The 25,269-nt window shown below is 42.9% G+C and overlaps 3 protein-coding genes across 4 annotated transcripts; 2 read left to right on the top strand and 1 right to left on the bottom strand.

Annotated features, from left to right (window-relative positions):
* Positions 1-507: 507 nt before the first annotated feature.
* On the top strand, positions 508-7,565 carry LOC311134235 (bile acid-CoA:amino acid N-acyltransferase-like). 2 transcript variants are annotated; one of them, XM_084167855.1, is made up of 12 exons: positions 508-746; positions 1,952-2,079; positions 2,365-2,574; positions 2,821-2,920; positions 3,744-3,964; positions 4,143-4,318; positions 4,826-4,942; positions 5,872-5,957; positions 6,184-6,277; positions 6,630-6,710; positions 6,870-7,005; positions 7,371-7,565. In XM_084167855.1, exons 2-12 carry the CDS (start codon positions 1,971-1,973, stop codon positions 7,469-7,471), a joined length of 1,431 nt encoding a protein of 476 aa, XP_084023981.1. In that variant the 5' UTR covers positions 508-746; positions 1,952-1,970; the 3' UTR covers positions 7,472-7,565. The 2 variants fall into 2 exon arrangements, with proteins under 2 accessions (XP_084023981.1, XP_084023980.1); XM_084167854.1 differs by lacking the exon at positions 508-746 and adding an exon at positions 795-883.
* A 676-nt stretch (positions 7,566-8,241) lies between these two features.
* On the bottom strand, positions 8,242-9,874 carry LOC311134036 (protein S100-B-like; the record flags this gene model as incomplete). The annotated part of the gene is made up of 3 exons (XM_084167644.1): positions 8,242-8,391; positions 8,745-8,888; positions 9,866-9,874. The coding sequence occupies 3 exons, from the start codon at positions 9,872-9,874 to the stop codon at positions 8,242-8,244; spliced, it is 303 nt and encodes a 100-aa protein (XP_084023770.1).
* Positions 9,875-10,567: 693 nt separating this feature from the next.
* LOC311133525 (inositol polyphosphate 1-phosphatase-like) lies at positions 10,568-23,316 on the top strand. The gene is made up of 6 exons (XM_084167030.1): positions 10,568-10,781; positions 13,237-13,458; positions 13,621-13,681; positions 13,877-14,083; positions 22,206-22,374; positions 22,782-23,316. Exons 2-6 carry the CDS (start codon positions 13,255-13,257, stop codon positions 23,284-23,286), a joined length of 1,146 nt encoding a protein of 381 aa, XP_084023156.1. The 5' UTR covers positions 10,568-10,781; positions 13,237-13,254; the 3' UTR covers positions 23,287-23,316.
* The last annotated feature ends 1,953 nt before the right edge of the window (positions 23,317-25,269 follow it).

The raw sequence follows: 25,269 nt of genomic DNA, 5'->3' as shown, positions 1-25,269 counted from the left end.
GAAAGCTGTTACTAAACCTATCCATCACTGCACATCTGCATTATAGGCTATTCCAGGGGTCTCCAACCTTTTCTAGCATGAGAGCTACTTAAAACAAATGTAACATTTAGGGAGCTACTCATTTTTTTCTACCTTCAAAAAGACACATTCTTCTCTTCTCTCCCCTGCAACTCTTCCCCGGGTCCTTAGTGTACAAGAGAAAGTAGCGCACTATGGTTTCTGTCAATTTACCTGGTAAAATAATGGTTAATAAACCAAAGGGTGGCCCTATAAAATATGTTTTTTTTCTCCCAAATTTTTCTGTTTTATATTTTCCCAAATTATGTTTTCTCAGTAAAAAAATCCTGGTTTTAGATTTTTTTCTACGTTTTTCACTCTTAATATTATCATTGTTAATAGAGAAACAACGAAATTGAATGTTCTGGGTCCATGTTTAGATCTGGAAGAACACTTAACAAATTTGGATTTTTGAGTGTAATTTCCCTTTAATTGCGCCTCTGGCCCTTTAAAATTGCATGTACTTTCAGAATTGTTGGGCGAGCTACTGTCGCGATCGACCTGTTGGAGACCCCTGGGCTATTCATTCACCATGTCTGACTTTGGTCCACTCATGAATGACTGAAGACACAGTCGCAGTTTGAACCTCTCATAAGGCAAATAACTCTACTGTAGTAAAAAGTTAACTCCTGAAATAGTGACTGCATTGGCATAGGAAGTCGCCACGTTACACAAAATAGAGGTTGAAGGTCAGTATCTGGTAAATGGAGGTTGAAGGTCAGTATCTGGCAGAGGGAAAAAAAAGTAGCTTGAACTAGAGAAATCTTGTCAATAATGGGCTGAAGAATAGACTGACCTCACATTACTTCAATACCAGGCTACAAGGGTAAGGTGACCAGATCAATTTTGGACATGAAAATCGGGGAGTAATTTTTTTTAGAGTGGCGGGGGGGGGGGGGGGGGGGGGGGGCGGGTGGAGGGAGGTAGCTTCGCAATAAATAAAAAAAGCATTGAACTATATTTAACTATCAATTATCGCTTTTCAAACAGGCTACTTTAATTCATTATAACACATAAATTGATTACCCTTCCACAGTTTTATCAATCTTAGCCTATCTAGTAATTTTAGAATGACCCAAGTTTGGTATGCTGTTGGATGTACATATGGTTGTTCATGTGGTGGTCACAATGTGGCACTGATCAAACGTTCTCATAGAAGGTCTGCGGGAGCAAACGAGTTTGGTACAGGGATAGACATCATTTTTACATGCTAATATGATTAGGTACCGCGTTTGATTATTGACATTTAAACCTCAATTTAACTTTACAGTTGCGTTTTTCTGTTTGAGGGCTAATCGTGGACAGCTCCAGCCGGGGACAGGCCAACAAAATCGGGGACTGTCCTTGGGGACGTCTGGTTACCCTATACTAGGGGTAATGCTGTGTTCATAAGCAAATGGGAAGGTGGTTATTACTAGTTGTGAAGTCCTAAATACCAGTTGGATGCATTCACCTGCTTTGGACTCCTTAAGAAACGCAGATTGGCTAATGGACAACAAGCTGCTTCAACCATAAACTAAAAGTACAGCTATCATGCTTGTAAACAAATTATAGTGTTAAAAAATATAAATAGATTGCTTTTTTATAAATAATGTTTTGTTATTGCATTTAACTGCCGAAAAGCCTGTTATCGAGGTCATTTCCTTAGTAGGTGATGTCAAAGGTCAGCATGTGGGAGAAGTCAGAGCTCAGGGATGATAGACAAGTTTCACACTAGTAATTACCAGTTGGAGGGGCGTTCAAGTGGATTTTTTCCAGTCGTATGTGGTATATACCACCTTCCTACTTGGTTATGAACACAGCATTAGACAACAAAAACTCTCACAAACACTTAACAATATTTCATATTCTCATGTGTATGTTTGACCATTGCACAATGTTATTCTCTACACAGGGAGTACTGACAGACCAGCATGCTTAGAGCACGCATGTGTGTGTCGGCACTATGTCATCGCTCAGGCACGTTTGTGCTTCGATGGGTCAACATCTGCAGGAAGATAGCATGTGTGCAAAGTGCAGTGGGTAAGGAATGGATGGATTAAATACGTCATATCCCTCTGAAAGCACATTACATTGACCAAACTTTTGTCCTTGTCAATAGAGATGATTTTGTTCTATGTGACTATCCTATCTTTCTTTTACCTGGTCTTTCCCACATTTTCCATTTATTGAAGCACCTGTTTCTCACCAGGGCTATGAAGCAGCCACACTCTACCTCCTTATATCTTGTCCTTTTACGTTGTAACTAAAATGCACAAAGTGCAAAATCCCCTGTCTGATCCCATGTTGTTTTGGTGTGCTTCTCAGGGCCAGTGAGATGGAAGACGTACTGTAGCCCAGCACCTTTTTTGACAGCCACGCCTACCCGCGCTCTCATAGATGAGCCGATTACCCTAGAGGGGCATCACCTTCCCCCTCACTCACCTATCACGGTGCGCGCCTATATGCATAACGAGGACGGTGACCTATGGGAGGCGCTCTCTCACTACAACACAGACGAGATGGGTGTCGTCAACAGTTGAGTCACATCACTGACATAGAAATATAATTACTAGTTTATATTAGTAGTAGAATTATTAGTAACAATATTTATATGATCACTGGCTACAGTATGCAGGAGCTAGGAATCTCGGATGGCAGATTGTTTTGTCTGAACAACAACTATTATTTTGTAATCTTAGACTATCTCACCCTCTCCGTCTCTCTATTTACTCTCTCTCTCTCTCTCTCTCTCTTCCTCCCCTAACCCTCTTCTTCTCACAGTGACCACAGATGAGTCTGTAGGGGGTTCCTATGTGGGCTGTGAGCCCATGGGACTGTTTTGGGCCCTGCAGCCTGCACCTGGAGAGAGAGAGGGTCTGAGGTAGCAACAGGGAATATAACTAAAAAAGCGCGCGAAGCTATGGTCACATTGAATATGATTCAGAGACAAATGCTATTGTTCAACGAAGTCAATCAACACTAAAGATTTTTAAAAGGGATAGTTCATCAAAATTATAAAATTACGTATATATTGGGTGATTCCTCACAAAACTAGAACAAAAAAAGACCATGATTTTGGGGATTTTCATTAAATGTAATCCATAGAAGGGTCCTTTGGAGGATGGAATGTTGACATATATTTAATATTTGTATCTTAAAGCATAATTGAGAAATAATTAGTTGTAGTTGGAATTTTTGTGAATTTTTGGCCTTTCTGTAGGTGCTACAAAGCTGGTGTCACATGAAGCTTTACTGCATACTCTGTAATATGAGTAGTATTTTGATTTCAATAACACATTTATGAATATAGAAAAATATAATAATAATAATAATAATATGCCATTTAGCAGATGCTTTTATCCAAAGCGACTTACAGTCATGTGTGCATACATTTTTACGTATGGGTGGTCCCGGGGATCGAACCCACTACCCTGGCGTTACAAGCACCATGCTCTACCAATTGAGCTACAGAGGACCACAACATTAATATACAAAATATAACATTTTAGATTTGGCAAATGTTTCTGTATTTGTAAACTACGTCCAAAGGACCCTTGGTCTTTTTTTGTTCTAGTTTTGTGAGGAATCACCCTATTTCCTTATTTTCAAAGTAGTCTATGGGCCAGGAGTTATCGCGATACAGTGTTGGGGTTTGTATACAAAGGCCATGATAGTGACAGTTTCATCTGTACATTTTCCCACAGGCTTCGGAAGAAAAACGTTGAGACTCCGTACTCAGTACAGTTGTCCTTATTAGAGGGTCATATTCCGGTTCCACCCAGTGAGGGTTCCAACAAGGAGCAGTGGCAGAGAGGGGAACAGGAGCTGGCTGCAGTGACTGTTGAACGCTGGTACATGGCACCAGGCGTCCGGAGAATAGAAATTCGGCAGAATGGAGTAGTGGGGACCTTGTTCTTACCCCCAGGTAAGAACTAGGTCTGAGGGAAAAGGGTGATTGCTTTGATAAATTGTACATATCAAATCACATTTAGAATCTTAGATTATAACACAAGATTACAGAGTATCTTTACACAAACTATTATGACTGAGGCTTTATTCCAATACTGAGGGTGTTGTGGTGTCCTCTTTTGTTGCCTCCATAGGTCCAGGTCCATTCCCAGCCATGGTGGACCTGTGGGGTATGGGCGGGGGGCTGATAGAGTACCGCTCAGCCTTGTTTGCTTCCCGGGGATTTGCCAGTCTCTCCCTGGCCTACTTTGGCCACAAAGACATCCCTGGTCCACTCAACACTATCAATGTGGGAGATGCCTACTTTAAGGTAATAAGGGGGTAGTGCTTAGCCTATAGAAATGTAGCACAACATGGGCTTATAGGAACACATTTAATTCCATGCATCAACCAGCTATGAAGAGCTGGCTCTCGCTGTGCAACCGCTCAAACTCTGAATGCCAGGGCTCTCATGAAGAGTTTGATTTGGTTTTCGATTGCATTTGCATTGATGTCAGCGTGATTAGAGGGAACAATAGAGCGCTGAGTACCGGCCAATAGCGACTGGCAGTTAGTAAGTTTGATAGGCTACTAATGACCATCAGAGGCATCAGAGACAGTTTTAGAGAAGCCTAGTTACCGTGACTCAATGGTCACGTGGAATTTGACTGCGGTTAGGACTCGTGACTGCCGATGTGGCGGCAATACGGTCACCGTAACAGCCCTAGGTAGTTCTAGGTTTCAAAGTAGCTAGGTAATACACCCCTGTATGAACATAACATTCTGGCACCTCAGCAAAATTATCTTTCCTCCTTGTTTTCTCAATGGGCGTTGAAAGGCTGCATTCCAGTTTCTCCAGGACCACCCCCAGGTGTGTGGGGACAGGCTGGGGATCATTGGCCTCTCGTTCGGAGTCTACCTGGCTCTGCGAATCGCCACTCAGATTGGTGTCAATGTAAGTCTGGCCATACAACCCCCTGAAGCAGTCATCTGGATTATTCCATACCAGTCATCAAACAACGATTAGCCTTCCAAATATGTAGTCTGAGGTGGAATGACCAGAATTTGGGTAAAAGAGAAAGTCGAGAATAAAGGTTACATACAAATATGAAAGACCTATGTCATGAGTATGATGAGTTACAGTGAGCTCCAAAAGAATTGGGACAGTGACACGTTTTTAGTTGTTTTGGCTCTGTACTCCAGTACTTTGGATTTAAACGGATACAATGACTATGAGGTTAAAGTGCAGACTGTCAGCTTTAAGTTGACAGTCTGCACTCATCCATATTGGGTAAACCTTTTAGAAATTACAGCACTTTTTGTACATAGTCTCCCCGTTTTAGGGGACAAAATATATTGGGACAAATTCACTTATATGTGATCAAAAGTTTAGTATTTGGTCCCATATTCCTAGCACGCAATGATTACATCAAGCTTGTGACCCTACAAACTTGTTGGATGATTTGCTGTTTGTTTTGGTTGTGTTTGAGATTATTTTGTGCCCAATATAAATTAATGGTAAATAAGGTATTGTGTCATTTTGGAGTCACTTTTATTGTAAATAATTGTTAAGCGCGTTGGGCCAGTAACCGAAAAGTGGCTGGTTCGAATCCCCGAGCCGACTAGGTGAAAAATCTGTCTGTGGCCTTGAGTAAAGCACTTTACCCTAATTGCTCCTGTAAGTAGCTCTGGATAAGAGGGTCTTCTAAATGACTAAAATGTAATGTAAATGTAAATTCAAAGTGTTGGAGTACCGAGCCAAAACAACAAAAAATGTGTCACTGTCCCAATACTTTTGGAGCTCACTGTATATGAGTCTACATGTAGGATTGCATCTGATTAGAAATTCCTGGGATTTCCATTCACTCAGTTTCTTTGTCTCAGCCCAGGTGTGTGATAGGAGTCAATGGTCCAATAGGAAGTATCAACAAACTATCGGACAGCGATGGCCAGACCGAAAGCTTTGAAGGGTTAGTTACCATGGAAACATAGGACAGAAATAAGCTTTTGAAGAACTGTTTTTAACATCATAGCAATATTGAAATATAGTTAACATATTCAAGTATTGTGATGTTTTGAAAATGATAGTATGCCTGAAAGATGACTTTACAGGGACAAAATTAGATAATTCTCAGTATATTGTGTTATTGTCGAGAGGGGTGCTACTCTTTTATCCCACCCATTGTTATGTTATAGGGATCAGAAGCACTGGAGTTATGATGAACAGGGCTACGTCAGCTTCAGAGAAGTGTCCATGCCCAACAACATTCCACCTGAGAACAAAGCAAAGGTACGACACTCAAGTGTTGTTGATGGGGTCAAGAACCCCCTCCAGCCAGCTGCACAGAAAATGTTACCATACTCTATGTTATCATATCATTTTATTTATAGTATAGGAGTACCTGTGCAGCTTGTGTGGTATTTGTGGAAATTAATGTAGAATTTGTTTCCTAGGGTTACATCAACAATTATATAATAATAATAAGCCATTTAGCAGACGCTTTTATCCAAAGCAACTTAGTCATGTGCGCATACATTTTTACGTATGGGTTTAGGGGATCAAACCCACTACCCTGGCGTTACAAGCGCCATGCTCTACCAATTGAGCTACAGAGGACCACATATATCCTCTGTCTGTGCAGGTTGAAAACCTGTGTTGCCCCCTACTGTACATTGTGGGTGAAGATGACTTGAGCTGTGCAGCTATTGAGAACGCAGATGAGGTAAGCCTACTTCATGGGATGTCCTTACCATTAAACCTACAATATGCCATACTATGGTAGTATATAGCTAATGTCCTAGTCATAGCTGCTGATAGTAATAACTTTTCCAAATGTCGTGAACAGTTGAATGAACATACTGTATATCTCCTTGGTTTTCAGATTGAGAAGAAGCTTAAAGATGCTGGTAGATCCCACCTGTTCACCCGCCTGTCATACCTGGGTGCTGGCCACCTGATTGAGCCACCCTACACCCCCAACGCACGAAGCTCCATGTGGACCACCCGACCAAAGAAACGTGGGTCCTCCTCTCCTCCCATACACACCTTCACCTCTCTTTCATATTTAGTTTGTCATGCTGTTATGACCTTGTTTTCAGTGGTACTTTTTGTAAATAGACATTGATTGATTGTATCCTAAAATGATAATCATACTTTGAAAGATTTGTCTTGAAGTCAATTTCTCAGTCCTTTATTCTTGATCTATATCTCCAGTTACAAGCACTAACATATGCATTCACATTTAAAGGGTTTCCAAAAAAGGTAATAGAAGGAAGGGTAATAAACATTTTAATTAACTTATCTCTCAATGAGAGGATGACAGTATGATTCATTTTTCCTGGTTATTTCCCATGCTGTCCTGTTATGTTTTTTTCTCCTATAGTGATCACTCTCTGGGGAGGGCACCTGGCACCCCACGCTGCTGCCCAAGAAGATGCCTGGAAGAGGACCCTGGAATTTATGGAACGCCATCTAAGAGGGTGAGGGGAGAGGAATAGAAATAGCCTTACGACCACTTTGTGATAGAGCCTGATGGCTCCCCTTCCTCTGCGGAAGCATAGTTCCCGCTCAGCCCAGTCAAAACTGTTCGCTGCTCTGGCACCCCAATGGTGGAACAAGCTCCCTCACGACGCCAGGACAGCGGAGTCACTCACCACCTTCCGGAGACATTTGAAACCCCACCTCTTTAAGGAATACCTGGGATAGGATAAAGTAATCCTTCTACCCCCCCCCCCCACCCCAAAAAATGGTAAAGTGGTTATCCCACTGGCTATAGGGTGAACGCACCAATTGGTGAGTCGCTCTGGATAAGAGCGTCTGCTAAATGACGTAAATGTGCCCTTGAGCAAGGCACTTAACCCTAATTGCTCCTGTAAGTCGCTCTGGATAAGAGCGTCTGCTAAATGACTAAAATGTAAAATGTAAATGTAAATAGAATGGTCCATTTCACGTGTCTCTCCACAATGCAAGACACAAAACTCTAAATCAACTGTCCAAAATCAAGTGGACTCAGTGTTCTCTTGAATGTATCTGTAATTTCACTATTTTCACAATACATATTGTTATGTAGGCATCTATGTATTGTTGTCATTGATTTGTTAAATGTTTATATATACAACTACTATACCATAATAAATTCAATGGCATGTAAACAAAGGAGCTTCATCATATTTTCATCTTTATGAGAGAGGGTTACACTGTATGTACTGTATGTGTGTTTTGCTCAAACACAATCACGCCTTTACATTGTGTCACTAATGGTTGTGATCTGGGCTGAAGAGGTCGTGGCACGCTGACATCATCATGGCGATCAACACGATGAACTCTTGGAAGTCAATCTCCAGGTCTCTGTTCTGGTCCAGGTCTGCAAACAGCACATCCAGAGTCCGATTCTCTTGGAATTTCTTAAAAGAGACAAGAACAGTCAACAGTAAAAATGAATCTGTGTCAGATTATAATTTGTGTCAGGTTATTTGAGTTAAAAATGTCCTGTATAGGCCCTTTCATGCTTATAACAAGTAATAACACATAGACCTGCAGGCTTTAAGTAAAGTGTAATAATCTAATAATCATAAAATAGTCATCTAAATCATTACAATCAGCTGTTCAATGTAATTCTTTATTATATAATTTTTTATTCATACAGAAGGCTAAAAAACAATTCATCTTTTTCGAATTGGATGAGCCCGTAGGGCTCTGGTCAAAAGTAGTGCACTATATAGGGAGCCATTTGGAATACAACCAGAGAGTGACTCACAATGATGAAGTGACTCATCTCATTATTGATAATATCTTTGAGCTCTGCCTTCTTCAGCTTGCACTTGTGGCCCGAGTATTTATGGAACACATGGATGATGGGGATCATGGAACTCTCTAGTTCTGACACGCTCCGCTCAGTTCTCTTTCAGGAACACAGTGCCATAGAATTACATATATAACACACTCTATGCACAAAACACAGATACAGCAAGCACACATCACCTATCAAAACTCTATTTCAATATTATTCAAGTAAATTGTCATTAAATACAAAAAGTATTTGAATGACCACTGTTTTTAACTTGTTTCATAGATTAGAGACTCCTTATAAGATTAGGAACATAGCCAGTCTTATAAGGCATATTTAGAATTGTATAGTATCATAGCCTATGATTTCATTGTATGTGGTATCATATGGCTCCTCGGTCCTTAGCTAAACTCAATGTTCAAATAAATGTACATTGTGTTCACCTTATCATCTTATAAATGGACACAAATGAAAGCTCATTTAGATCATCCGACCATAGAGTGAAATACGAAATGACATGGACAACTACAGAATGACAATAGGCATGGGACAATACAACACCAAAATGATTTTCCTCAATTATCTACACAATCAATTCCATGCAAATGCAATCATTACTGCTAAATTATTTGCTTTATTATATTACCTGCATTTGAAGACAGAAACCCACCCTTCTTTTGCTGTATTGTGAGACTTGGTAATTTACTGGCAAACTGATGCTCTAAGACTGAGACACCCATTGTTAATGTCCCAAAAGGCACCCTATTCCCTTTATAGAGCACTTCTTTTGACCAGGACCTATAGGGCTCTGATCAAAGGTAGTGCACTTTTGATAGGGAATAGGGTGTGATTTGGGATATTACCCTTGTGCGGTGGTTGTGTGTTTAGCTGCCTCTCGCCTCAGTGCTGTGAATAGCTAAACTGTATTGATCAACCATATGAAAGCTCCTGGCAGTCAGCCAGACAGTGGTTCTGTCACAAATGGCACCCTATTCTCTTTAAAGTGCATTACTTTTTATGGGCTCTGGTCGTATGAGCCCTGGTCAAGCGTAGTGCACTATAAAGGGAATAGGGTGCCATTTGGGACTTACAGTCTCCATGCAGGCCTACTACAGTAATGCTTGATGTATGCAGCATGATAATGGATGCTTCTGGTGGTAATAGAGGAGCAATTTAGGGCGCCACTAAAACCATTTCCTCTTCAATTTGGTCACTTATTAGGATTATTTTACTGTTGTGTTCATATCAAATGACAACTGCACATAGGATACATAGGATAATATTTGTTCAGGTCACCTTTAGCTTTGCAAAGCCGCCTTATCCCGCGAGTTTACATGAATTTAGCTGCATAGGTCACCTTTACCTTGGATTGAGCATTTACCTTGGATTTAGCATTTAGAATTGATGCAATGATTGGGAGAAGAATATACTTCTAAATGTTGTGTTGCATAGCTTTTGCCCTGTCTTGAGGGATGTAGAATAAGTATATGTTGTAGGAAATAAACATTCCTACTACGCCGTAGGCGGGTCTAGAAGTGTTGAAGTTCAGTAATTACATTGTAGCATTGTTACATTGTTTACTTTTACGCATGCTAAATTAGGTTACATTGTAGCAGCATACAAACTCTACACTGCTAGGCTACAGTAAGTACTACATTCTAAACTCTGCCCACGTTGTCTACGCAGGAAAAGCCTTTGCGAACTCAGTGGAAAATCACCTCCGTCCGCCCTTCCCATACGCAACATATGCACCGACGTAATCAAACAAGAATAGGCAACTCCTTCCCTGAAGTAAGGAATTTAGATCCTCGACATCTGAGTGTTGCCCGTAGTACATTTGTTTTTGTAGCGGACTGTAGACTAGCCTACACGGCTTCACGCCCATTCATGCAATCCTCATCCTGCGTGCATTGACACAGGCAACATTTGTAGTGATCGTGACAGGCCAGCTTCGAAGGGAGATAGACGAGAAAATACCTAAGTACGAATCAGCCGGAACCTTTCCCGGTAAGAGTAATATAAGCTACAATGATTTAACGTAAGGTAGCATTCACTGTTGATATCATTTTTATATTAAGACATTTTGGCTTCATTTCTAGATTCGTCCGTGTTGCTCAGATAGCCTACTCAAGTGCGGAGTGGCTGTGTTGATAGTTTTTTTCTCCTACCGGAATGAACTACAGGTGCGTGAAATATGCGCACGTACCGTAGCCTATATTCTGGATGGAGGCGTGACATTACTGAGTGACCGGCGACGCAATTTAAATGATTTTGCATTTAGAGTGAGTGTACAAAACATCCTGTTTCCATTGATTATCCTTGAGATGTTTCTACAACTTGATTGGAGGCCACCTGTGGTAAATTATATTGATTGGACATGATTTGGAAAGGCACATACCTGTCTATATGAGGTCCCACAGTTGACCATGCATGTCAGAGCAAAAACCAAGCCATGAGGTCGAAGGAATTGTCTGTAGAGCTCAGAGACAGGATTGTGTAGAGGCACAGACCTGGGGAAGGGAACCAAAACATTTCTGCAGCATTGAAGGTCCCCAAGAACACAGTGGCCTCCATCTTTCTTAAATGTTAGAAGTTTGGAACCACCAAGGCTCTTCCTAGAGCCGGCCGCCTGACCAAACTGAGCAATCGGGGGAGAAGGGCCTTGGTCAGGGAGGTGACCAAGAACCTGATGGTGACTCTGACAGAGCTCCAGAGTTCCTCTGTGGAGATGGGAGAACCTCCCAGAAGGACAACCATCTCTGCAGCACTCCACCAATCAGGCCTTTATGGTAGAGTGGCCAGACGGAAGCCACTCCTCAGTAAAAGGCACATGACAGCTCGCTTGGTGTTTGCCAAAAGGCACCTAAAGACTCTGACCATGAGAAACAAGATTGTCTGGTCTGATGAAACCAAGATTGAACTCTTTGGCCTGAATGCCAAGCGTCACGTCTGGAGGAAACCTGGCTCCATCCCTACGGTGAAGCATGGTGGTGGCAGCATCATGGTGTGGGGATGTTTTTCAGCGGCAGGGACTGGGAGACTAGTCAGGATCTAGGCAAATATGAACGGAGCGAAGTACAGAGAGATCCTTGATGAAAACCTGCTCCAGAGCGCTCAGGACCTCAGACTGGGGCAAAGGTTCACCTTCCAACAGGACAACGACCCTAAGCACACAGCCAAGACAAAGCAGGAGTGGCTTCGGGACAAGTCTCTGAATGTCCTTGAGTGGCCCAGCCAGAGCCCGGACTTGAACCCGATCGAACATCACTGGAGAGACCTGAAAATAGCTGTGCAGCAACGCTCCCCATCCAACCTGACAGAGCTTAAGAGGATCTGCAGAGAAGAATGGGAGAAACTCCCCAAATACAGGTATGCGAAGCTTGTAGCGTCATACCCAAGAAGACTCAATGCTGTAATCGCTGCCAAAGGTGCTTCAACAAAGTACTGAGTAAAGGGTCTGAATACTTATGTAAATGTGATATTTCAGTTTATTTTATTTTATAAATTAGCAAAAAATTCGAAAAACCTGTTTTTGCGTTGTCATTATGGGGTATTGTGTGTAGATTGATGAGGGGGGGAAAACGATTTAATACATTTTAGAATAAGGCTGTAACGTAACAAAATGTGGAAAAAGGCACTGTATGCCTAGTCGTGCTTGCTTTCCTGTTCTCTGTTTCAGTAACCTATTCTTGACAGTGAACCCTAGTCATATTTGAATAAGATTGTAATCAGTGTAACTCTTTTTAATATTTTGTTTTCTGACATCACTTGTTTTCAGGGCCACAACAGATTAACACTTTGGCTGTATTCAGTTAAAAAAAATGGGGCAACCACACAGCTGCCTCAACTTGCCCAAATGCCATAGATTGTCTTGACTTACAGCAATGAGGAGGAACCAGAAAGATCCGTTTTAGGCTACTGGACTTCTTTGAAGTTTTTGTATGTGGATGGATGCAGTTTGCATGTGGATAGAGTGCATGGTTTTATTAAACAGTCTAGGTTATTTCTTATTAAATGGGGATCATTCTTTTCCTTTGCAGTCAGATAGAGATGTCCTGGTTTCATTATTTGAGAGGCTATAATTAGGCATGGACCCAGAGGCAGGCCACACACACACTCACAGACTTTAAATATCAGAGTAGACCTCCCCAGGTAATTCAGTCAATTGCTTCATTATAACCCCTACAGAGTAACAGTCTTTAATGTCTTCAAGATCCTTTCCCCATTGAGAGAAGCTATGGCAGACTACTAGGCTGTGGCAAAAAAATAAATATCTTATCTGGAGAGTCAGAAGAACATTTTGTAACTCCTCAGGTCAGCCATGCCGTGGCACAACATGTTTTGGGGAAAACACCCTCTTCCAGAAACTCTGACCCCATATCTAAGGTACTATCTAATGACCCTCTAGCCTACACATAGGAATTTAATGTGTTAACCCTCTCTCTCTCGCGCTCTCTCTCAGGTCAGGTGTCAGGCAGGTATGGCTGATCTGCTGAAGCTGCTGCTGCGTGTGGCAGAGAAGGCGGCCAACGTGGCCCGCGTGTGCAGGCAGGAGGCCCCTCTCTTCCAGCTGCTGGTCCAGGAGAAGACTGGGGTGGACAAGAACAAGAAGTTTGTCCAGGACTTCAAGACGTTGGCCGATGTGGTAATCCAAGAGATGATCCGCCATGATGTTGGAGCTCAGGTAAAGGAACCAAAACACTTCTCATGTTATCAGAATGACGATTGTTTCATGTCTGAAATCCAGGCAAGCCTCTGGAGGATTTATTATATATCCCTCTCTAGTATGATAAAATGTTTTTGGCAACCCTAACCCCTCTACTGGTTTTATCCTGTTTTACCTTAGTTTCCCGAAATGATTGACCATATACAAGGAGAGGAGTCTAACCAGTTTGAAAATGGACTAGGTTAGTAGAAACGGCATCCACAATTACTATTATTACTTTGAAACATTATACAGCTACTTGGGTAATAACAGTGTTACTTACTACACAGATAGGTAAGAGCAACAATTCCACTATATAATCAAATTTTTGAATAGCACTGGACTTGTCGACTACATGTTGGCTGTGCGTGTGTGTGTGTTCATGCATGCGTCCCAGGGGAGAGTGTGATAGTCACAGTGTGTGGGACAGAGAAGGAGACGGCCACGTTGCTGGCCACGGTGCTGGACGGGGACCAGACTGCGGCGACTCTACTGGCATGTGCCATCCACCAGGACGCTACGCTCACACTCAAAGACACGGGCACAGACGACCTCCACATACCCCTCAGCCCCTCTGACCTGGGCATCTGGATCGACCCCATCGGTAATACCTGACCAGGAGTCACTATTTAAAAACCCGATTTGTTGTCTTCGTAGATATACACTACCAGTCAAAAGTTTGGACACACCTACTCATTCAAGCCTTTTTATTTATTTTTACTATTTTTTACATTGTAGAATAATAGTGAAGACATCAAAACTATGAAATAACACATATGGAATTATGTAGTAACCAAAAAAGTGTTAAACAAATCAAAATATATTTTATATTTGAGATTCTTCAAATAGCCACCCTTTGCCATCAAATCAAATTTTATTTGCCACATGCGCCGAATACAACAGGTGTAGACATTACCGTGAAATGCTTACTTACAGCCCTTAACCAACAATGCATTTTTTTGTTTAAAAAAAACTAAAATAAAACAACAACAAAAAAGTGTTGAGAAAAAAAGAGCAGAAGTAAAATAAAATAACAGTAGGGAGGCTATATACAGGGGGGTACCGGTGCAGAGTCAATGTGCGGGGGCACCGGCTAGTTGAGGTAATATGTACATGTGGGTAGAGTTAAAGTGACTATGCATAAATAATTAACAGAGGAGCAGCAGCATAAAAAGATTGGGTGGGGGGGCAGTGAAAATAGTCTGGGTAGCCATGATTAGCTGGTCAGGAGTCTTATGGCTTGGGGGTAGAAGCTGTTGAGAAGCCTTTTGGACCTAGACTTGGCACTCCGGTACCGCTTGCCGTGCGGTAGCAGAGAGAACAGTCTATGACTAGGGTGGCTGGAGTCTTTGACAATTTTGAGGGCCTTCCTCTGACACCGCCTGGTATAGAGGTCCTGGATGGCAGGAAGCTTGGCCCCAGTGATGTACTGGGCTGTACGCACTACCCTCTATAGTGCCTTGCGGTCGGAGGCCGAGCAGTTGCCATACCAGGCGGTGATGCAACCAGTCAGGATACTCTCGATGGTGCAGCTGTATATCCTTTTGAGGATCTGAGGACCCATGCCAAATCTTTTCAGTCTCCTGAAGGGAAATAGGCTTTGTTGTGCCCTCTTCACGACTGTCTTGGTGTGTTTGGACCATGATAGTTCGTTGGTGATGTGGACACCAAGGAACTTGAAGCTCTCAACCTGTTCCACTACAGCCCCGTCGATGAGAATGGGGGCGTGCTCAGTCCTCTTTTTTTTCCTGTAGTCCACAATCATCTCCTTTGTCTTGGTCACGTTGAGGGAGAGGTTGTTATCCTGGCACCACACGGCCAGGTCTCTAACCTCCTCCCTATAGGCTGTCTCATCGTTGTCGGTGATCAGGCCTACCACTGTTGTGTCGTCGGCAAACTTAATGATGGAGTCGTGCCTGGCCATGCAGTCATGGGTGAACAGGGAGTACAGGAGGGGACTGAGCACGCACCCCTGAGGGATGACAGCTTTGCACACTCTTGGCATTCTCTCAACCAGCTTCATGAGGTAGTCACCTGGAATGCATTTCAATTAACAGGTGTTCCTTCTTAAAAGTTAATTTGTGGAATTTATTTCCTTCTTAATGCGTTTGAGCCATTTAGTTGTGTTGTGACAAGGTAGGGGGGGTATACAGAAGATAGCCCTATTTGGTAAAAGACCAAGTCCATATTATGGCAAGAACAGCTCAAATAAGCAAAGAGAAACAACAGTCCATCATTACTTTTCAGACATGAAGGTCAGTCAATATGGAACATTTCAAGAACTTTGAAAGTTTCTTCAAGTGCAGTCGCAAAAACCATCAAGCGCTATGATGAAACTGGCTCTCATGAGGACTGTCACAGGAATGGAAGACCCAGAGTGACCTCTGCTGCAGAGGATAAGTTCATTAGAGTTACCAGCCTCAGAAATTGCAGCCCAAATAAATGCTTCACAGAGTTGAAGTAACAGACACATCTCAACTTCAACTGTTCAGAGGAGACTGTGTGAATCAGGCCTTCATGGTCGAATTGCTGCGAAGAAACCACTACTAAAGTACACCAATAAGAAGAAGAGACTTGCTTGGGCTAAGAAACACAAGCAATGGATATTAGACCGGTGGAAATGTGTCCTTTGGTCTGGAGTCCAAATTTGAGATTTTTGGTTCCAACCACCGTGAACGGATGATCTCCGCATGTGTAGTTCCCACCATAAAGCATGGAGGAGGAGGTGTTATGGTGTGGGGGTGCTTTGCTGGTGACACTGTCTGTGATTTAATTTAGAATTCAAGGCACACTTAACCAGCATGGCTACCACAGCATTCTGCAGCGATACGCCATCCCATCTGGTTTGGGCTTAGTGGGACTATCATTTGTTTTTTAACAGGACAATGACCCAACACACCTCCAGGCTGTGTAGGGGCTATTTGACCAAGAAGGAGAGTGATGGAGTGCTGCATCAGTTGACCTGGCCACCACAATCACCCGACCTCAACCCAACTGAGTTGGTTTGGGATGAGTCAGACGTCAGAGTGAAGGAAAAGCAGCCAACAAGTGCTCAGCATATGTGGGAACTCCTTCAAGACTGTTGGAAAAGCATTCCAGGTGAAGCTGGTTGAGGGAATGCCAAGAGTTTGAAAAGCTGTCATCAAGGCAAAGCGTGGCTTAAAATATATTTGGATTTGTTTAACACTTTTTTTGGTTACTACATGATTCCATATGTGTTATTTCATTGTTTTGATGTCTTCACTATTATTCTACATAGTAGAAAATAGTAAAAATAAAGAAAAACCTTTGAATGAGTAGGTGTGTCCAAACTTTTGACTGTTTTTTCATTTTATTTTTATTTAACCTTTATTTAACCAGGTAAGCCAGTTGAGAACAAGTTCTCATTTACAACTGCGACCTGGCCAAGATCAAGCAAAGCAGTGCGATTTAAAAACAACAACACAGAGTTACAAATGGGGTAAACAAAACAAAAATTCAAAAATACAACAGAAAATATATATACAGTGTGTGCAAATGTAGCAAGTTATGGAGGTAAGGCAATAAATAGGCCATAGTGCAAAATAATGAACACTGGAATGATAGATGTGCAAGAGATGATGTGCAAATAGAGATACTGGGGTGCAAATGAGCAAAATAAATAACAATATGGGGATGAGGTAGTTGGGTGGGCTAATTTCAGATGGGCTGTGTACAGGTGCAGTGATCGGTAAGGTGCTCTGACAACTGATGCTTAAAGTTAGTGAGGGAGATAAGTCTCCAGCTTCAGAGATTTTTGCAGTTCGTTCCAGTCATTGGCAGCAGAGAACTGGAAGGAATGGCGGGCAAAGGAGGTGTTGGCTTTGGGGATGACCAGTGAGATATACCTGCTGGAGCGCATACTACGGGTGGGTGTTGCTATGGTGACCAATGAGCTAAGATAAGGCGGGGATTTGCCTAGCAGTGATTTATAGATGACCTGGAGCCAGTGAGTTTGGCGATGAATATGTAGTGAGGACCAGCCAACAAGAGTGTACAGGTCACAGTGGTGTGTAGTATATGGGGCTTTGGTGACAAAACGGATGGCACTGTGATAGACTACATCCAATTTGCTGAGTAGAGTGTTGGAGGCTATTTTGTAAATGTCATCGCCGAAGTCAAGGATCGGTAGGATAGTCAGTTTTACGAGGGCATGTTTGGCAGCATGAGTGAAGGAGGCTTTGTTGCGAAATAGGAAGCCGATTCTAGATTTTAAACTTTGGATTGGAGATACTTAATGTGAGTCTGGAAGGAGAGTTTACAGTCTAACCAGACACCTAGGTATTTGTAGTTTACATTTACGTTTACATTTACCTCATTTAGCAGACGCTCTTATCCAGAGCGACTTACAAATTGGTGCATTCAACTTATGATAGCCAGTGGGACAACCACCTTTTTTTTCATGGGGGGGGTAGAAGGATTACTTTTATAATATTCCAGGTATTCCTTAAAGAGGTAGGGTTTCAAGTGTCTCCGGAAGGTGGTCACTGACTCCGCTGTCCTGGCGTCATGGGGGAGCTTGTTCCACCATTGCGGTGCCAGAGCAGCGAATAGCTTTGACTGGGAACTGTGCTTCCGTAGAGGTAGGGGGGCTAATAGGCCAGAGGTGGATGAACGTAGTGCCCTCGTTTGGGTGTAGGGTCTGATCAGAGCCTGAAGGTAAGGAGGTGCCGTTCCCCTCACAGCTCCATAGGCAAGCACCATGGTCTTGTAGTAGATGCGAGCCTCAACTGGAAGCCGGTGGAGTGTGCGGAGGAGCGGGGTGACATGAGAGAACTTGGGAAGGTTGAATACCAGACGGGGTGCAGCGTTCTGGATAAGTTGTAGGGGTTTAATGGCACAGGCAGGGAGCCCAGCCAACAGCGAGTTGCAGTAATCCAGACGGGAGATGACAAGTGCCTGGATTACTCTAGGTCAGACCCGCTGAGAGTAGTGATTCTAGTCGGGTGGGCGGGTGCCAGCAGCATTCGATTGAAGAGCATGCATTTAGTTTTACTAGTGTTTAAGAGCAGTTGGAGGCTACGGAAGGAGTGTTGTATGGCATTGAAGCTCGTTTGGAGGTTTGTTAACACAGTGTCCAATGAAGGGCCAGATGTATACAAAATGGTCTCGTCTGCGTAGAGGTGGATCTGAGCGTCACCAGCAGCAAGAGCGACATCATTGATATACACAGAGAAAAGAGTCGGCCCGAGAATTGAACCCTGTGGCACCCCCATAGAGACTGCCATAGGTCCAGACAACAGGCCCTCCGATTTGACACATTGAATTCTATCTGAGAAGTAGTTGGTGAACCAGGCGAGGCAGTCATTTGAGAAACTAAGGCTATTTAGTCTGCCAATAAGAATGCGGTGGTTGACAGTCGAAAGCCTTGGCCAGGTCGATGAAGACTGTACTGTACGTGGAATGATATTATGAATAATGTTAGAAGGGATGTGTGAGCACTGAGCAGATCCACTTATTGTATGGTGTAAATACTACACAAACGCCAGGGAATAGATTTTTCCTTGTCCTTTCACACTGTTTATTCACATATTAATTGTAGTAACACTACATGTGCAAAAGTATGTGGACACCTGCTCGTCGAACATCTCATTCCAGAATCATGGGTATTAATATGGAGTTGGTCCCCCCTTTGCTGCTATAACAGCCTCCACTCTTATGGGAAGGCTTTCCACTAGATGTTGGAACATTGCTGCAGGGACTTGCTTCCATTCAGCCACAAGAGCATTAGTGAGGTCGAGCACTGATGTTGGGCGATTAGGCCTGGCTCGCAGTCGGCATTCCAATTCATCTCAATGGAGTTGAGGTCAGGGCTCTGTGCAGGCCAGTCAAGTTCTTCCACACCGATCTCGACAAACCATTTCTGTATGGACCTCGCTTTGTATATGGGGGCATTGTCATGCTGAAACAGGAAAGGGCCTTCCCCAAACTGTTGCCACAAAGTTGGAAGCACAGAATCGTGTAGAATGTCATTGTATGCTGTAGCATTAAGATTTCCCATCACTGGAACTAAGGGGCCTAGCCCGAACCATGAAAAACAGCCCCAGACCATGATTCCTCCTCCACCAAACTTTACAGTTGGCACTACGCATTCGGGCAGGTAGCGTTCTCCTGGCATCTGCCAAACCCAGATTCGTCCGTCGGACTGCCGGATGGTGAAGCTTGATTCATTACCCTAGAGAAAGTGTTTCCACTGCTCCAAAGTCCAATGGCGGCGAGCTTTACACCACTCCAGCCGACGCTTGGCATTGCGCATGGTGATCTTAGGCTTGTCTGCGGCTGCTCGGCCATGGAAACCCATTTGATAAAGCTCACGACGAACAGTTATTGTGCTGAAGTTGCTTCCAGAGGCAGTTTGGAACTTGGGAGTGAGTGTTGCAACTGAGAACAGATTAATTTTATGCGCTACGCACTTCAGCACTCGGCGGTCCCGTTCTGTGAGCTTTTGTGGCCTACCACTTCGCGGCTGAGCCGTTGTTGCTCCTAGACGTGTCCACTTCACAATAACAGCACTTACAGTTGACCGGGACAGCTCTAGCAGGGCAGAAATTTTACGAACTGACTTGTTGGAAAGGTGGCATCCTAGCTGACGTGGAAAGTTACTGAGCTCTTCAGTAAGGCCATTCTACTGCCAATATTTGTCTATGGAGATTGCATGGCTGTGTGCTCGATTTTATACACCTGTCAGTAACAGGTGTGGCTGAAATTGCCGTATCCACTAATTTGAAGGGGTGTCCACATACCTTTGTGTGTGTGTGTGTGTGTGTGTGTGTGTGTGTGCATGTATATACATTGGGGAGAACAAGTATTTGATACACTGCCGATTTTGCAGGTTTTCCTACTTACAAAGCATGTAGAGGTCTGTAATTTTTTATCATAGGTACACTTCAACTGTGAGAGATGGAATCTAAAACAAAAATCCAGAAAATCAAATTGTATGATTTTTAAGTAATTCATTTGCATTTTATTGCATGACATAAGTATTTGATCACCTACCAACCAGTAAGAATTCCGGCTCTCACAGACCTGTTAGTTTTTCTTTAAGAAGCCCTCCTGTTCTCCACTCATTACCTGTATTAACTGCACCTGTTTGAACTCGATACCTGTATAAAAGACACCTGTCCACACACTCAATCAAACAGACTCCAACCTCTCCACAATGGCCAAGACCAGAGAGCTGTGTAAGGACATCAGGGATAAAATTGTAGACCTGCACAAGGCTGGGATGGGCTACAGGACAAACATTTTATTGCATGACATAAGTATTTGATACATCAGAAAAGCAGAACTTAATATTTGGTACAGAAACCTTTGTTTGCAATTACAGTGATCATACGTTTCCTGTAGGTCTTGACCAGGTTTGCACACACTGCAGCAGGGATTTTGGCCCACTCCTCCATACAGACCTTCTCCAGATCCTTCAGGTTTCGGGGCTGTCGCTGGGCAGTACGGACATTCAGCTCCCTCCAAAGATTTTCTATTGAGTTCAGGTCTGGAGACTGGCTAGGCCACTCCAGGACCTTGAGATGCTTCTTACGGAGCCACTCCTTAGTTGCCCTGCCTGTGTGTTTCAGGTCAATGTCATGCTGGAAGACCCAGCCACGACCCATCTTCAATGCTCTTACTGAGGGAAGGAGGTTGTTAGCCAAGATCTCGCAATACATGGCCCCATCCATCCTCCCCTCAATATGGTGCAGTCGTCCTGTCCCCTTTGCAGAAAAGCATCCCCAAAGAATGATGTTTCCACCTCCATGCTTCACGGTTGGGATGGTGTTCTTGGGGTTGTACTCATCCTTCTTCTTCCTCCAAACTTTAGACCAAAAAGCTCTATTTTTGTCTCATCAGACCACATGACCTTCTCTCATTCCTCCTCTGGATCATCCAGATGGTCATTGGCAAACTTCAGACGGGCCTGGACATGCGCTGGCTTGAGCAGGGGGACTTTGCGTGCGCTGCAGGATTTTAATCCATGACGGCGTAGTGTGTTACTAATGGTTTTCTTTGAGACTGTGGTCCCAGCTCTCTTCAGGTCATTGACCAGGTCCTGCCGTGTAGTTCTTGGCTGATCCCTCACCTTCCTCATGATCATTGATGCCCCACGAGGTGAGATCTTGCATGGAGCCCCAGACCGAGGCTGATTGACCGTCATCTTGAACTTCTTCCATTTTCTAATAATTGCGCCAACAGTTGTTGCCTTCTCACCAAGCTGCTTGCCTATTGTCCTGTAGCCCATCCCAGCCTTGTGCAGGTCTACAATTTAATCCCTGATGTCCTTACACAGCTCTCTGGTCTTGGCCATTGTGGAGAGGTTGGAGTCTGTTTGATTGAGTGTGTGGACAGGTGTCTTTTATACAGGTATCGAGTTCAAACAGGTGCAGTTAATACAGGTAATGAGTGGAGAACAGGAGGGCTTCTTAAAGAAAAACTAACAGGTCTGTGAGAGCTGGAATTCTTACTGGTTGGTAGGTGATCAAATACTTATGTCAAGCAATAAAATGCAAATTAATTACTTAAAAATCATACAATGTGATTTTCTGGATTTTTGTTTTAGATTCCGTCTCTCGCAGTTGAAGTGTACCTATGATAAAAATTACAGACCTCTACATGCTTTGTAAGTAGGAAAACCTGCAAAATCGGCAGTGTATCAAATACTTGTTCTCCCCACTGTATATATATATGTTGTTTCTATGTGTTTGGTTGTCGTTCAGATGCCACTAGCCAGTACATTGAGGGTTGTGAGGAGGTGGTGGAGGAGGGCCGTCTCTGTCCTTCAGGTCTGCAGTGTGCCCTGGTTCTGATTGGGGTATACCTCCGAGCCACTGGGGAACCAGTCATGGGGGTCATCAACCAGCCCTTCAACCAGAAAGACCCAACAGGGTGAGACTATTTATTTTCTATTATTTCTCTATTTTCTTTCTCTCTGAATTCTTGGGAAGGGCTTGTAAGTAAGCATGTCACTGTTAGTCTACACCTGTTGTTTACGAAGCATGTGACAAATACATTTGGATTTTACTGTAGAACCAGAACAGCAATAATTTTGACACCAGGGTTAGGGTCAATGCTATTTAAGTTGTCGATTTAAATGACCATTTCTTTCCAATTTAAGTATTGGAAAAAGTAATTTCATTTTCAATTACTATTTTCAATCCACTTATTGAATTGACTGAATTTAAATAGTTAACCCTGTCTGACACAGAAATAACATACTCAGTAATGCTCAGTTCTCACCAACAAAGCTGCCTTTTAATTACATTTGTTTGATGTGATGTGCGTATTTGTTGCAGCTGGAAGGGGAAGCATTTCTGGGGTGTGTCATGTGGGAGCGTCAAAGCCTGCTCGGTGCTCCGACCTAAAGACAGACCTGCAGAGAGTCCAGGACTATCAGTGGTGCTGAGCTCCAGTGAGAAGCAGGTGGTGAAGGAGGCCTTGGCCCCTCTGTGTGGGCCTGACAGGCTGATGTATGCCTCGGGGGCCGGATACAAGATCCTGTGTGTGATCCTGGGCCTGGCTGACGTCTATGTCCTTTCCGAGGGCAGCACCTTCAAGTGGGACTCCTGCGGCCCCCATGCCCTGCTCCTTGCACTTGGTGGGGGAATGCTGGACCTTAAAGAGTGCCTCCGCTCCGGCCACTGTGAGGGGGGGCACCATGACCAGGAGGAACTGACCTACCACCAATCCCACTCAGAGAGCCCTGGGGCAGACCGCTGGGCCAACCAGGGGGGCCTGGTGGCCTACCTAGACTGGAAAATGCTCCATAGGGTTATTGGGGAACTGAAGGGCAAGTTTTAAAAGAAGAGGCATTGATGATTGTGAATATGGAGGACTAAAAGTGCCACAATTAAATAAATAAATACACCATTAAATAATTACTTAAATGTGTCATTAATTAATTCAAATTAGAATTAAATACATAAATGTGTAAATAAATGTGTCATTAATTAATTCAAATACCGATTCATTTTATGTAAAATACATATATAATTATTTCACTATTTACATTTACATTTCATGATCCTGCATTGCAGTGATTCATGAATTACTTAAAACTGTCAAACTGACCCATCAAAGTCAGTGGGCGGGGCTAACGCGAATCTAGTCTGATCCATTGCTTTGGTCTGAAGTAGAGTAGGCCAACCTGGATAGAGACAATGGAGGATCTCCGTGAACTTTCCAGGGAGTTGGTTAGAGACATTTTAAACTTAGCAGAGGATGTAGAAGCAGGACCTGCTGACATTATCCGGAATTGATTTGTCTTGGCTTGATGCAGAGGGTAACCAATCAGGCGTTAGGTTCCGCCTACCAACTTTTGATGGGTCAGTTTGACAGTTTTAAGTAATTCAGGAAGCACTCCAACGCAGGACCATGAAATGTAAATGTAAATAGTGAAATTATTATATATGTATTTTACATAAAATGAATCGGTATTTGAATTAATTAATGACACATTTAATAACACATTTATGTATTTAATTCTAATTTTAATTAATTAATGACACATTTAAGTAATTATTTAATGGTGTATTTATTTATTTAATTGTGGCACTTTTAGTCCTCCATATGTGAAGGGCACAAGTATCTGTATTATTGCTTATAGGGCCGTGCTGCTTAATATGTCAGTTTTTGGAGGAGCTGTGTTGTTTAAAAAAAAATGTTTTATCGACTATGCTGTCCAAGTTATTTTTGAAAAGCTAGATGTATATGCAAATGTTAATATATAGTAAGGAATGTAAACATGTTAAACTGTACCTACAGTAGCTAGTATGTTAAAGGTGTTTTGTAAAAGATTAAGCTGCATCTAACTTTTACAGTTATTGGTTTTCTCATTGACAGGAAGCGTGTTGGTGGCAAGCAAATCTAACTTCAGGAAAGACCTGAGTGCTGTTTTTGAAGTAAAACTTATTCCAAAGCAAGATAATCAGAATTGAGATACTGGTATGAACGGGAACAAGCATGGTTCAGGGAACAGTAGCACACACTGCACAGCTGAAACATGCTTTTTGTCTTGGTCATACCAAAATGTGGCACATGGCAATAACCCTGCTTTTGATTGGTTAAGGATCTCTGCTGGACTGGAATATCACTTGATGGCCTAGTTGAAGTTGTGAAGTGGTGGGACAGGGTGACGTTTACTAAATATCCAAAGTGTCTCCCTCTTAACAGAAGCACTAATGGTGTGTGAGAGGCGCGAGAGCAGAGAGAACTCAAATAAGTCGGCTTCTGGGAATCTGCAGCGGCCCAGAAAAGGCCTTTTATGGAAAAGAGGTGCATTCTACACCGTTTCAATAGCTCTAGCTGTATGACTAAGGGAAGAGGATGGAAAAACACATGAGGTGCAGCAATGAACACTATCCCCCGTTTCATTGTTGGTTTACTGTAAATGAAGGATTAAACCCCTTTTGAAGGAAAGGAGGGGAAATGTCAAGTAGCCAGGCTAGTGGATTTCTGGAGCTAAAGTAGAATTCAGGAGTATTTAAACCCAGTCAGGTACTCCATTTATAGAATAAAAAATTACGGGATTAGGTTTGTTCAACATACAGTACCAGTCAAAAGTTTGGACACGCCTACTCATTCAAGGGTTTTTATTTTTACTATTTTCTACATTGTAGAATAATAGTGAAGACATCAAAACTATGAAATAACACATATGGAATCATGTAGTAACCAAAAAAGTGTTAAACAAATCAAAATATTTTATATTCTTAAAAGTAGCCATCCTTTGCCTTGATGACAGCTTTGCACACTCTTGGCAGTCTCTCAACCAGCTTCATGAGG

The sequence above is a fragment of the Coregonus lavaretus genome, assembly GCF_964263955.1.
Source record: "Coregonus lavaretus genome assembly, chromosome: 8".
NCBI classification, from domain to species: domain Eukaryota; kingdom Metazoa; phylum Chordata; class Actinopteri; order Salmoniformes; family Salmonidae; genus Coregonus; species Coregonus lavaretus.
This window is presented reverse-complemented; position numbering and strand designations above follow the sequence as displayed.